This window comes from Osmia lignaria, chromosome 7, assembly GCF_051020975.1.
Source record: "Osmia lignaria lignaria isolate PbOS001 chromosome 7, iyOsmLign1, whole genome shotgun sequence".
NCBI classification, from domain to species: Eukaryota; Metazoa; Arthropoda; class Insecta; order Hymenoptera; family Megachilidae; genus Osmia; species Osmia lignaria.
The window spans coordinates 10,529,188-10,544,201 of NC_135038.1; the positions used below are offsets into that span (position 1 = coordinate 10,529,188).

Consider the following 15,014-nt stretch of genomic DNA (forward strand, 5'->3'; position numbering starts at 1 on the left):
AAATTCATTTCATTCATTTCTTTGAAGAAATCAGACTACTCATTACATAATACAAAATAAATATTAATATTGGAATTAATTAAATTGGAACACCTTATCAAAATTATAAAAATTTTATTAATTCTTGATTGATAAACCTAGAATGACAATATTAGGTATCTGGAACTTTATTATTTATTGAGGTAAGTACCAAATATCTACAATTACAATTAAAATTAAAAATTAAAATTGCAATTTTAGATGTTTGGAACTTAGGACCTTATTACTAATTAAAAAGATAATTACCAAGTATCTCGAATTTCGAAATCGTTTGATAATCGATACGTATCGATATTGGTACCATTCATCCAACATAGAAACCATGTTCAATCACAGCGAAAACCGTCAGATTAGTAAGGTGTACGAAAGCGGATCTACCGAATCTATTATGAAATTAATATCAAGATCACGAATTAAAATGACAGTGGAACACATGGCATGGTCTTCTTACGAGACCTATTTCTGAGACCTAGCAGAAGTGCGCCGGTCTTACAGAGTCCAATCCTATTAAGGGGTTAACAGGTATCTGGTTAGAAGACGAACGACCCAGTCGTATCTCGTAGCTGGTCAAGTGAACAGTGTTCATTAAAAACACTAACACTTAAATGAGGCATCGAGATTTTTAAAATTAACAACGCGAGTCAAAGTTACCGAAAATGGGTGATATAATCGGTGGGTAAAAATCTAAAAATAATCAGGAACTTTCTGTTGAAGAATAATATGAAAAGTGCAATGGAGTATTCTTAATATAATTTTCCAAATAATTTAGTGATTAATTGTTGTTAAATTTGTATATTATAAAAGAGGAAGTGCTTTCTATGCTTCAAATGAAGTGAAATGTTCATGAAATAATGGAACTGCATAATCTATAATAATAACGATTATTATTAATAAGAGAAAATGTTCAATTTTATGTTTAATTTAACTTTAGTTTATTTATTAATTAGATATTAGATCTAGATAAGTGTAAAATATAAATTCGATTATAATTAGGGAATATAATAACAAGTTACATAACCGCTCTAACTGACTTATATAAATCTCCTTTCTTTAGGTGTATTAATTGGATTAGAAGTTCTATTTCCACAGCTTCTATAGAAATTATTTTTCCTATTCTCTTCAACAAACTTTAGCCTGAAAAATGTTTTTTTATTGATTAAGCCACGTATCGCAGCGACGACTTTTCTTTCTGTGGTTCACCGCAACTTTCTAGGAGACTCGATCCAGGAATCGGTTCACTAACGCGGTCCCATTAATTTTCTATAATATTTCCAAGTACCCATGGAAAGTAAAACACCATTAAAGTCACTATACTTTCTCTCCGTTGAACATGCACCCTATTAGAGATTTTAGTGAATGCAAATTTAAAAAATAAAAATTCTATAATTCAAAGGAGATCCCAGAAATCATTCAACTATAATCTAACTTGATTTTCTTGAATCATTTCAGAAATGACCGGTGGTGGGACCAACATGGCGTACCACGGTCTCAGTCAGCACGTGAACTTCGACGTGATACCGGATCCCGACGATCGTTTCGTCCTGGAGGAATTGATCGGCGAAGGAACTTACGGGGAGGTTTACAGCGCACACTGCAACGAAACTGGCAATAAAGTTGCCATCAAGATCCTTGAGAACGTGGCGGATAATATCGAGGAGATCGAGGAGGAGTATCTGGTGTTAAGAGATCTGAGCCACCACCCGAATATCCCACAATTTCATGGTTTATTTCTGAAGAGAGCGAAGCCAGCTCAGGAAGAGGATCAATTATGGTTCGTCATGGAGGTATTGTCGTTCTGACTTTCTCGTAACACAGTCAGGAAAGCGTAACGAGTGAACAATTGCCCAGGCTAACCTTTTTTTTATCTGAATCATCAACCTCGTGATTACCTTATTAAATTGCAATTAACCGATCGGTTGGGGTGCATTCGAGGAAGAGTTTATGGTCGCTGATCGCTCGTGTTTCAAAATATGTGTATGATTAAAGTTAAATTGCACGATTTAACGATTAGAAAAATTTCATTACTTTTGTTGGATTTGATAGCTGTGCACTGGGGGATCGGTTACCGATCTCGTTCAAGGTTTGAAGAAGAAAGGGAGACGTTTGACCGACGAACAAATAGCTTATATCCTACGGGAAACGGTGGAGGCGTTAGTTTATTTACATAGCAATCACTGCATGCACCGTGACGTTAAGGGGCATAACATTTTGCTCAACGAGGATGCACACGTCAAATTGGTGGACTTTGGCGTTTCTTCGCATCTCGCTGAAACGCTCGCGAGGAAGAACACCTCGGTTGGTACACCTTATTGGATGGCACCCGAGGTGAGATGTGTTTCTAATAATTATTTATGCACTATACAAAAAATGCGTCTTATAAATTAATTCAATACTACTTTCCTGTAATTGCATTCAAATTTTTATTCAATAAATCCTAGATAATTAAGATCTTAAAAGTGGTCCATAGAGAATGAATTTCTGATTGTGAATGGTAGTAGTAGAGGTATTCAATTTTGTATGCATTAATTCTGTACTTTTTTATTTAATTATTTTAAAAAGATTTAATACCCGGATATCACCATCCACAATTAGTTGAAAATTCATTTACCATGGACCACTTTTAAAATTGCTTACATTTAAAGTATACGAGAAATATTTTTATTTTTGCATTTTCTAAGACTATGAATCGCCAAAAATGTACCATTAAATTTTTTCAGTAGAATTATAAAATATTTTTTTCATTTTTAATTATAAACTACAAATTCTTCCCTATATACAACAGAAGATAACGACAGCGTTATTCATATTTCCTCGAAAAAATAATTTTATTAAAAACAGGTGATTGCGTGCGAGCAACAATTGGATTCCTCTTACGATTCACGATGCGACGTTTGGTCAGTTGGAATCACAGCTATCGAATTAGCGGAGGGAGATCCTCCGCTATCCGACCTGCATCCGATGAGAGCTCTTTTTCAAATCCCCAGAAATCCACCGCCATCTTTAAAGAATCCGGATATCCATTGTCCAGAATTGGTGGATTTCGTTACCGAATGTTTGGTCAAAGATCTCGAGTACCGACCATTCGCCAGTGAATTAAAAGAGCATCCTCTCCTTATCGGTGTCGATGCGACTGTAGAAAAGGTCAGAGAGGAACTTAAAGAAGAGATTCGTCGACAGAGAACCGACGGTAGGGTTCACACGCAACCGGAAGTGACCACGAAACATGGAAAATTGAAAACTGATCGCAAAGCGAGACCAGAGAAAATGTATATGGATGATTTAGCTGCTTTGGATATGTTATCTGAAGATGCAATTGTTGAACAATTGCAACACAGATATGAACAAGCTCAAATATATACTTATATCGGAGACATACTTGTTGCTGTTAATCCTTTTACTAATTTAGGATTATACACGGGAATTGTGAGTAATTTTTAATAATTTTAATTCTTAGGTGAACAATAGTTCACTTATAGTGGATTTTGGATCAAATATGATACAATAATAAGTTTTATCTTACATTACACTTTTAATTTTTCTAAAGAATTAAACCAACTTTTCAATTAATTTATGCAGGAACAAAAAAGATACAAAGGTCAAGCAAGATCAGACAATCCACCCCATATTTTCGCTGTCGCTGATGCTGCATACCAAGCATTGCTACATCAACGACTGAACCAAGCAATAGTAATTAGCGGTGAATCAGGTGCAGGAAAAACAGAAAGCGCTAATTTGTTACTCAAACAATTAGTCTATTTAAGCAAGGCTCCAAATCGCAACTTGGAAGAGAGGATCCTACAGATTAATCCAATAATGGAAGCCTTTGGTAATGCGACTACTGGAATAAATGCAAATTCATCGAGATTTGGAAAATACTTGGATTTGACTATGACAAAAGGTGGAAAAGTCACCGGTGCCAGAATATCAGTTTATTTATTGGAGCAATCTCGAGTTGTGGCTCAAGCTGAGTAAGTATCACGTAAAAAAAAATTTCTTTCGAATTTATCTATAATTTTTTGATAATTTTTTTCAGAGGTGAACGCAATTTCCACATATTTTATTACATGTACGACGGTCTGGAAGCAGACGATCGTCTCTCAGAGTTCTATCTAGACTCAAACCTCAGGAAACATCATCGATACTTGATGGATCAAAATCAAACCTCCCAAACGCATATTGATAAATTCCATCAATTGAAGGCTGGATTTAAATTACTTGGCTTTCAAGATAGCGAAGTGGATACGGTGTATCGTATCCTAGCTGCTGTTCTTCATCTTGGGGATATCGAGTTTGGAGAAGTGGCGAGTGAAGACAATACTGATAATAAGAGTCGAGTTATTGATACAGCACCTTTGCACAGAGGTAATTTAATAATATTTTTCTAAGTTGTTGAAAATTAGCGAAATTATAATATTTAATGCTTCAAATAGAAAATCACAATTTTTCCCCCTTCTTAGCTATTGAAAATTGGATATTCGCTAATAGACAAATAATCAAATATTAAAACAAGTAGCATCTTGCAATACCTTTATCGTTATGTCAGATATTTCCTGTTTCAAAATTTGTCATTTAATCGAAAATAACAAAATTATTCAAAATCTACAGAATTGTAATTGATAAATTTCAGTCTCGCAATTACTTGGTATCGAGGAAAATGATCTCCTGGAAGCTTTGACATCGAACTCTGTTATGACCCGAGGAGAAACAATTACGCGAAACAATACGGTAGCCGAAGCTTGCGCGGCAAGGGACGCCATGGCGAAAGGATTGTACGGTCGATTGTTCGATTGGATGGTCAATCAAATCAACTGTTTGCTTTGCTTCAATCGTTCGCCTAACTACGAACCGTTGGCGATCGGTCTTCTCGACATTTTCGGCTTCGAAAACTTCCCGAGAAACTCCTTCGAGCAACTATGCATCAACATCGCCAACGAACAGATACAATACTACTTTAATCAACATATATTCACGTGGGAACAGCAGGAGTACATGGCTGAGGGAATACCTGTGGATCTAGTGGAATTTTCGGACAACAGACCTGTTTTGGACATGCTTTTGAGCAAACCAATGGGACTTTTAGCTTTGTTGGATGAAGAGAGTCGGTTTCCTAGAGCCACCAATAAATCGTTAATTGGTAAACTGATCTTGATAAATTAGTTTTCGCTGAGAAAGTTATATTATTAGAAATTTAATTAAAAAAAAAAATTTTTTATATATTACAGAGAAGTTCCATAACAACATCAAGTCGAAATTCTACGTGCGACCAAAATCGGATGCTGTTTGTTTCGCTGTTCACCATTTCGCAGGACGCGTGGTTTACCAAGCGGAAGGATTCTTGGAAAAGAACAGAAATTTCCTGCCCCCGGAGGTCATCCAACTTGTCAGACAATCTCAGTACGACATGGTTCGTTTCTTGTTCCAATGTCCTATCACAAAGACTGGCAACCTGTATTCAGCTGTTCACGAAACTGATTCCAAGAAGTTGTCGCAATCAAATCAGAATACCAAGGTACATGATTTGATATTTCTAAATTTATACATTAAACATTTTTGGAGGGACATCAGTGAGTGATACCGCAAATGAACGAGTTGAGAAAGAAATTTAGAGGAAGCATAATTGAAATAATTACTTATTTCCTATTAGGAACGTTACTCTAGTCGTGGATTGGCTTCGCAGTCAAGAGCTCAACAAACTGTGGCAACTTATTTCCGATACTCGCTTATGGATTTATTGCAAAAGATGGTATCAGGATCACCCCAATTCGTACGATGTATAAAACCAAACGACTCTAGAAGTCCACAATTCTTTGATAAAGAGAAAGTCGTGAAGCAATTGAGATACACTGGGGTCTTGGAGACAATAAGAATCAGACAGAACGGATTTTCGCATAGAATACCGTTTAATGAATTTTTAAAGAGGTACGTGTCCATGAATTACTCTTTAACACCAGGCAATTACCATGGGAACCATTGATGAACTGCGCTTCAAATTTTGTGTAATTTAAAATTTAAATTTAATAAAAAATTTCAATAAAATTTAAAATTTAATTAAAAAATACGATGCTTTGAAAATTTGAAATTTTGCCAATTTGCTATTTTAAAAATTTGAAACATTGCAGATTAGCAACGTTGCAAATTTCCTTTAAAATTTTCTATTGCAGATACTGTTTCTTGGCGTTTGGCTTCGACGAACGAGTGGTAGCTAATCGCGACAACTGTCGTCTTCTCCTGATTCGCTTAAAAATGGATGGATGGGCGTTAGGTAGAACAAAAGTCTTCCTCAAATACTACCACGTCGAGTTTCTGTCAAAGATGTACGAGGAACAACTTCGAAAAATCATCATGGTTCAGTCATGCGTTCGTCGATGGCTCGCTAAGATTCGATTCAGAAAACAAAAATGGCAATTCGCTGTGTCGGTTGTTACTCTCCAACGACACATACGTGGATGGTTATCGAGAAAACATCTGTTGGAGGAAATGAAGAAGAAACAGGAAGAGGAAGAATCTACTGTTCTACAGAAAGCGCAAGGTTTTTTACAGAACAAAAATAACAACTTACAAAAAAAGACATTAATTTAAAAAATTTGTTAATATTATTTTTATAGAAGAACAAGCAGAGAAGGCTGCAGCTGAAGAAGCAGAGAGAGAACTTGAAGAAAATGAAGAGGAAACAGATAAGGAAGGATTGAAGGAAGATGATGCTGCAGTCATTATTCAAAGCCGTATGTTTATTGTTAATAAATACGCATGTACTACATATGGAATAAAAAAAATCCTTTGATTTTCGCAGATTTCAGAGGCTACACCATTCGCAAGCGTTTCGGAGCCGAGCACGAGGAACGTTTCAAGAATATCTTGAACAACTACGACGACAAAGAGGAAGCGCATAAAGCGTTACTGAGAGAAGGCTTAAAGAACGAGGATGCTGAAATGATCGTTGAAAAATGGTACAAAAAGGAAGAAAGAGTTCAAAAGAAAAAACCACCTGTGAAAGACACTGTGCATCCTAAATTGAGACAAGCTGATCTTATACAATTTTCTCAGAATGTAAGTAAAAAATGATTTTAAAAAAAGCAGTAAACAAAGTATTATTTGGATTTATAAAAAAATTGAAGATTAATTATTTCAAGCACCGAGGCAATAGAATTTAATTAAAATACATTTGTAAATTATTACTTTTTTAACAGGTTCACATGAAGAATCAAGAAGTGCACAAAAATCTACGTCGCAACAAGCCTGGAATACGATTGAACGACATCGAGGAGCCCCCACCGGATTACGTCCAACCGGAAGGATTCAAAATGGTTCAGCCAATCCTACAATACCGAAGCGGAGGTCAAGCGGATGGAGAGGAGACCATCAAGTACTATCGTGACCTGAAGGATGAAATGAGCAGGTAAATAGACTTAATGCTCTGTTGCAATCGATTAACCTTTTTCGTGATCAATGAACGAATGGAAAATTCGAATGCTCAATTTTCCAATGCTTTTGGCACTCGCATCGGAAGTGGTTCGGACTTCGACGAAGACGAAGCTGGTTGGGACTTACCGTTGATACAGCTAGAAAATGACCTTCACCCATTGTCGAGGTACATAAAGAAGATCTCAGAATCAATATCACATGGAGATCTCAATTAAATTAAATTAACGTGTAGACATCCACTGTAAAAACCCCCCAATTATCATCAACATTTGGGTAGTAATAATTTAAATTTAATTTTAGACACCGTTTCTAGTTTTACTTAAATAAAATTTGGGTACCTAATTAAGAAGCAGACTCCCTAGGTCTACGTCACGATTGACCCCTCTCCTTCATTTGAGGATTACAAATTTATTTTCCTCAGAAATTGTTATATTTTGTTCAATTTTAGGAGTCGAATGGGGCAGGTTCTGGAAGTAAACGCCGAGAGGAAAGAACGTTTGGAAGCTCAGGGCGACTACTCGATAGCCCCGGAGCAACATCTCTCCGATATATGGCACAAAGCTTTGAGAAATCCGAGCGAGAGTCCAGAACAAGAGAATTCTGGCAGACCGAGGTAAAGTTTCATGGCAAGTCAATCATTTATTACATATACATATATTAAACCCTGGTCTTGATCTTCAGTTTCCTCTTTAAACTATCAACATAACCCTCGACAACTTATTCTCTTCACCTTCACCTTTCTTTCTTATATTATTTTTCGCATTAGACAGTATCGTTGTATTAACCATTGTACCATAGTTATTGAGTTACTAATCTCTTGGTGTGTTTCTGTAACCTTGCCAGAGGTATCATGGCAAACTTCCAGGTAAAATAATAAAATTATGCCGTCCGTAGAGTGTATCATACCCATCTGAGAGAATTTAATTTTATTTAGAAATTCTTGATGTAGTTATCACGAAACATCAAGTCAGAAATATCTTAGCCACGAGGTTACATTGAAATCATCGGTAACAAAGAAGACATTCGATCGAAAATATTCGAAAAAAAAAAAAAAACTAATTAACCGATCTCAATGCAACCCAACTGCAATCCACAAAAGAATTTTTCAAATTAAAATCCATGTAACATTACAGAAATCCGAGTATTTTTACATGTAGATGTCTAGATCACAAAATTATCAATCGTCTCTGAAATCTTCATCTGTCGGTAGTTCTGATGTTAACGACCAATCAATTAGCCTAGAAGACTGATCTTTTTTTTACAGTACAAGGATTAATCACCTGTCTAACAACAAGCTGCAGTCCCCTGAGGGCAATCCGCGCCGTAAACAACATGCGGTCGACTCTTCGAATCTCAACAATCCAAATGGCATACGATCCAGATACATCCTTAGATACAATGATGTTAATGAGCGTCAACCACCGATCATCGGTCAGCAACGTGTCGTCAATGGACACTCTATAAATAGCCATCAGAACTTCACAAACGGTCATCCACAATTTACCAATGGGTACATTCCCCAAAATAATCGTCATTATCTGATTAATGGACACGAACCACCAAATGGTCGTTCAAACCCTCCGATGAACAAGATGAATGGGCATGCACCGAGCAGCAATGGATATCGAAACGTCTTCACTGCATGCCAGAATGGTTTATTCATCAACAAGATGGTTATGGACGATGAGTTAATTAAACCATCGAAATTGAGCAATGGCTTGAGAAGCCATTCAAATGATAGAACAAGGGAATTGCTGCCTACGAAGGAGAATAGTAATTTGAAGAAGAATCGACCGATTGGTGCGGATGGTAAAAATGGGATCAATAATCGGTTGGTTAATTGTCAGAACGCTATTAATGGTCGATTAGGACGGAAAGAGATGGAGAAGGATACACGCGGTATTCCAACCGATCTTAGACAAGTACTGAGGCCAACCGCGGTTCGAAAGCAAGAGATCATCAAAGTGGATTACGATCCGGAAGACATCAACGGACCGTATAATTTCAGGCAGCTATTGAGACCAGCTGAATATCTGCCGACTGAATCTTTAAGGAAACGAAAGGGTGGAGTAGCTTGCAACGGCGTTTCCGTGTCAAAGGACAAAGTTCCTGAGAAACACGTGAAAAGAAGAGCGCCTTTGGCTCCCAATCAAAACAAGCTCGTTCACGCGAAGAAGTAATTCTATGCTTGAACGTTCGAACTATCTTAGAGCAGATATTAATTGATGATTAGTTAAACCCAGTATCGATTAATTTCTGATGGTATAGTAACGTTCCAGTGGAAAGAAAAGAAATCTGTAGGGAAACACAGCACAGGAAGCGTGTAATTAATTTAGTGCTATGAAAGTTTAATACTCCTAAAAATTAGAAATTAATTATTCTCACGCGAAACTTAATTTCATAGATGATTTTGTGGGGCTTTTATTTTGTTTAAAAGAGAAAATCAGAATTTTCTTTCCCTTTGATTCCTTTTTATGTTAGGTTAATTCAACATTTCTCTGTAGCCGTTTGAAAAAGGATATTTGTCAGTATTTATTAAAAACAATTGCTGTTTCTCAACAAAATATATTGCAATGATATTGTTTATTTAGAACTAGTCATGTGTAGCTTTATGAAAGATTTAGATGTGTTCGATAGTGTTAATCAAGAAAAAAGAAAGAATTTCACGAACTTCGGACGATGTTATTTATCTGACGCGTATCGTGATATTTATATTCTAAACGAGCATTTAATTGCAAATATGACTTAAATATAAATTATCGAAATAATTGTTTGTTAGTGTTTTATCGTGTTGAGTGTTTAAAAGGGCGTTTTAATTCATAGTTATTGTTAATTATTTATTAATCTCGAAAATACAGATTGTAAATAAACTTCTGATAGAAGAAAAAATAATCCATAATTACGAAAAATAAATCTTAAAATGTTCCTTCTCCTGTCTTATTTACCTTCAATTGTTTAACAATTACGTACAGATAGTATATGTTAAAAAAAAATCAAATATTTAAGTATACTATAATGTTAAAATGCTGGAAATGGAATAAAGAAGAAAAGATAAAGAATGGAATATAAATTATTAGAATTTTAACAAAATATTAACCTGAATTTGAAAAAATGAATATTTTACACAATCCCTCTATTGCCATGTGTATCTGACAAGTACACGTGCTTATATGTATACAATGTATGCAATATATGCAATGTCATACTAGACTATAAATATATTTGGGATTGAAGAATATTGCAATCGTACTCAGATTTTGCAATTTACATTTAAAAAGTATTTTCGTACGATACTATACAACTGCGCATTGCCATTTTTATGTTGCCTTTAGCGCGCAAATCGAAAGCGTATTTGAAACTCACATTTCTTCCATTTCTGCTGTAAAAACTGCTCCCAAGTCGGATCCAGCCCTTCCCACTCGCTCAATCTTGATAGAACACTAACCACAACACTACTTTTCATATATTTTCTTCAATTTTACAATAAAATTCACTGAAATTACAGTCGAAACGTGCGGAGCAGTTAACAGTTTAGAAACACTGACGTCAAGCGTCGTGACTCAGCTGCGTACCACAAGATGGCGCCGGTTGGCCACTCCGGTAGTTCGAGCCGAAGGCACACGCAGTTGCTCATGGATCGCCGCGCCAGCGGGATGTCGCTCGCGTCGACGATTGTCAGTACGACGATTGGCCGGCAGTGTGAAAAGAGGGGTGCCTAGGGAAATACGTTGAAACACACGGTTGTGCTGTGAGGTGGTTGTGTGGCGAGAACGGAGAAGCAAGAGGGGTGCAACGAACCCTCTAGGCTCGGTTCGAGTCTACGGAGCGCGGAGTTGTGTTCGAATCATGGCGACACCCGACCCCGTAGACCCAGCCACCCTAGAGATAAAGACCCGTAGCATAGAACAGACACTACTCCCACTAGTAAAGCAGGTAAGAGAATTTAATCGGAAACCAAAGGAAAGAAACGTTTGTTTGATCTGATCACTCGGTCTTTTTTTTTTTATTTGAGCCGCTTACACTGCCTGGCCTTTAACCACGATAGGTTAAGGTCTTCTCACCCCGGCTTACTTCGATACCGTTACGTTCTGTTGCACGGCATCGGTATTGCTCTACACAGGAATAATAACAGTGATTGTATACGTGTTTGGCTACGCGTCACGCTACGTAGTTGTGTAGTTCTGCACGTGTATATGAGAAAGCGTGCACGTACACACACGACCGATGCATGTGTATATGTATATATTTCGCAAGGAAGTGAGAGAGCGTACATGGTGGCCGGAGGAAAGGAGAGAATATACAGACGTGCGAGACGCAAGACAAGGACAAACAAGCGTGTCCACCGCGTTAGAGAGCGGGATAGATATACGAAAGAAGCGTGTACATCGAGGATTAAGTGTTACTTAAGACAAGGGAACGTGCAGCATTAACCATTTCTTCGATATCGATTTAATCTTAAGGAAAGTACCTTTTTTAGGCCTCGGCTAGTCTTCGGTTAAAAAGAAACATAACGGTATTTGACAGTTCTCGAGGCGGGCATGTGCTTTCTATCATCGAACGACTAAGCTACCGCACGATTAAAGTAACAGATATTTCGGTAGTTCTTCCTACTCTCTCGCTTCCTCTTTTTTGTTGTCCATCTTTCTTTTCACCTTCTTCCTTCTCTATCCGTGCACTATATATATATTTATGAATATATATGTGTGTGTGTGTTATATACATGTCCCCGGTGTCACGTGACGAGGGTTTCGTGCCACCGCGTCGATTTCAAATTTTTATAAAATTGTTATTCATTTTTTAATGGTTATAAACACGCGCGTGGTGTAATTTTATTTGTGCATGATTATAAATAGGAAACACATACACAAAGGCATGTTGCAGAAATCAGAGGGCATTGAACCAATCTATAAAAAAAGTTTTAATTCAATATCCGCGAATTTGGCGGGATTAGTGCGCACACGAGGTACTGGTAAACTAACCTCGATATAGGCAAATCGTTTTTTAGTGAAATTTAAATTAGTACATTTTGTGCAATTTCTTTGTTTATTTAGAAAGCATTAAATTGTTATTTTTATTAAAAATAGAATAAATAGTATATTCATCCGGATGTATTTTTGGGGGGGGAGCTTTAGTCGTGTGATTAATGAAATGGCGCGCACGTGTCGCGTTTTTTATTACCTCTTTTAGACTTTGCTACTAATTTGGGAAGCGAAAAAAAGGGTCACGAGGATTTTTAGTCGCTCGAAATAATTCGTTACTTTCTTCTCTTCGAGAGTTTCATTAAATTATTGAGTAACTTAAATTTTTAAATAATTTTAAATTCTAAAATTCACACAGATATTTTCGAATACTTAATGATTTATTTTTAAATAAAAATACAAATTTTTAATTACACATTTATTCTAGTATATTTTAGCGGCTACTAAAAATATGGCATTTTGAATATGTAATTATAAATATTGACTGAAAAAGTCGTGTTCCAATTTAAGGTTCGCCGAGATTCTATATAGAAATGGGATGCAGAATTTTTACTTAATATTTTCTTAAGATAAATATTGAAACGGAAATTACACCGAAGGGTTACTTAGTACTCTTGATCGAATTAGAGGCAGTCCACGGTCTCCTTTAAGCGTGCTTCAAAGAGAATGCATCTTTGAAAGAAAGCTTGAATCGACGATCGTCTTGGTATCTCTTTCATCCTAAATCTTCGTTTCTTTACGTACGAATTGTGTTCAAACACGAAACTCAATCCACAAAAGACGTCGTTATCGAGGAGAGTAGAGCAAACGAACAGGTTCAAGTGGATTCTCTTTATTTCAGGACCTACTTAATTTCGTAATCGTCGAGCCAGTTTTCTACGTTGCTTCTCGTTGAATTAATTTCGAGTGGTCATCTCCAAATATTTACATATCCCGGTAACCGAATAATTGGGAAAATTTAAATCTCAGTAGGATCAAATCCACTGAGAGAATTTAATTTTCCATTTGAACGGTTTATTGATTTTTAAGAATCAATGATGTTTATTAAACGTTTGTTAGTGTTTGGAAAATTTTGCACCGACTTGTTTAAGAATCGAATAAACGCGTAATTGAATTATGTGAAAATATGAACACCGTCTGGCCAGTTGCATTCTCCGAATGGCGGAATAATAGAATCGTATCCAATTATGGCGAATTCTGTGCACCCTTGGGATGTACGCGTACCGACTCCGGCTCCATTTTATATTCATATATTCCTCCTATTCGTTCGATATCTACAGTATACTGGCTAATACATGTATTAGTAAGATAATAGACTTTCACTGTGTAGCATATATTACAACTAGGTTTCATTATTGCTGTAGGGGTCACTGGTGACCCTCAAATAAATTTGAGAAAAATATGATTATGAATTATGCATGTTTTTATTGGAGGGTAGCAAATTGGAAATTTCTATCTAATTACAATTAGCAGTAAAATACCACAGTGAACATGGACAATAGTATGACATAATAATTCAAAAAATTTTTAATCTAACCCCTCCATTTGGTATTTCAAATTTTTAATTATATTGAATTTGTAGTGTTAGTCAGCAACATCCCTCACAATCGGTTTTCCATTTTCCACATTAGCATTGTAAAATACTAATTCTATTAGAAAATTTTCTAAATTTAAAATGCTAATCTTCAATCAGCCCCAAAGCATCCAACGTATTAATAATTTATTGCTTTTGTTTATGAGAGAAAATAATATATTTTCGAGGTGTGAGAATTAATAGATTAAAAGGCATTTGCTGATGTTGGTACACACACACGATCACGAAGAAACGTGAAATCAGGTGTGTATTGGTTAAACCTCTTAGATAGAGAAAGCGCACGAGTGTCTGGTGCATGACACAGAAGACGATCGTTACCGGACTGCAGCCACTTGTTAGAGCTCCGTCTAGCCATACCCGGACTCCGCTTTCTTCTATCTTTCTTCCTTCATCTCTTTCTACTCCCTTTTTCCGTACCTTCTTCGTCTAACAGAGACCTTCGACCTGCACTTTTCGCGCAGACTTTTCCTTCTTCCTGGTTTTAGGGCGGCCGAGCTGCGGTCAATGTTTTATTGACCATTTTCTGGTAGATTTGTTGGTAAACCGCCGATCAATCGCTTCCTATCCCCTTCGATTTTCAGTTTACCTAATTCTCTGCTGTTTCATCAATAATTTTCACTCGATAGAGAATTATTTCGTGGTGTAGTCTTGGAACTGTGAATCTCTGTAGATATTTGGAATAATCTACTTGAATCTCTAAAATGAAAATTATTTTCAATCTTGATAGTGGTTTTGTAGATAGAATATTTGATAGTGATCAATCATAGTTTACTGTTTATTAATATTGATGCAATGTTGCAAGAATAAATGAAGTTTCTGTGTGTTGTTAATGGATCCAAGGAGTTTCTTGGAACACTTCAATTAACCCTTGTTCTACGCTCTGATATCATCAAAGTGTGCTAAGATTAGTAACTGTGGGATGTCCATCACCCCTGTCAATTGTGGATGTAAATTAGACGCAAATTGTGGTGTAATTAGCA

The 15,014-nt window shown here is 36.4% G+C and overlaps 2 protein-coding genes across 4 annotated transcripts in view; both read left to right on the plus strand.

The window, feature by feature from the left end:
* Nucleotides 1-331: 331 nt before the first annotated feature.
* Nucleotides 332-10,378, plus strand: LOC117604364 (myosin-IIIb). Of its 2 annotated transcripts, XM_034324324.2 has the most exons (16): nucleotides 332-711; nucleotides 1,489-1,823; nucleotides 2,083-2,364; nucleotides 2,878-3,462; nucleotides 3,616-4,007; nucleotides 4,073-4,401; nucleotides 4,667-5,173; nucleotides 5,262-5,548; nucleotides 5,684-5,958; nucleotides 6,201-6,568; nucleotides 6,645-6,761; nucleotides 6,830-7,086; nucleotides 7,227-7,435; nucleotides 7,547-7,627; nucleotides 7,910-8,074; nucleotides 8,726-10,378. In XM_034324324.2, the coding sequence occupies exons 1-16, from the start codon at nucleotides 696-698 to the stop codon at nucleotides 9,639-9,641; spliced, it is 5,121 nt and encodes a 1,706-aa protein (XP_034180215.2). In that variant the 5' UTR covers nucleotides 332-695; the 3' UTR covers nucleotides 9,642-10,378. The 2 variants fall into 2 exon arrangements, with proteins under 2 accessions (XP_034180215.2, XP_034180218.2); XM_034324327.2 differs by lacking the exon at nucleotides 7,547-7,627 and having other exon boundaries at nucleotides 333-711; nucleotides 8,726-10,377.
* Nucleotides 10,379-11,123: 745 nt separating this feature from the next.
* The window catches only part of alpha-Catr (alpha-catenin related), a 65,228-nt gene continuing 61,337 nt past the window's right edge, over nucleotides 11,124-15,014 (plus strand). The window contains exon 1 of one of the 2 annotated variants that reach the window (XM_034324928.2): nucleotides 11,124-11,394. In XM_034324928.2, the coding sequence (XP_034180819.2) occupies nucleotides 11,308-11,394 (87 nt within the window). In that variant the 5' untranslated portion in view covers nucleotides 11,124-11,307. The remainder of the gene's footprint in view (nucleotides 11,395-15,014) is intronic. The other variant, XM_034324931.2, reaches the window with a different exon arrangement.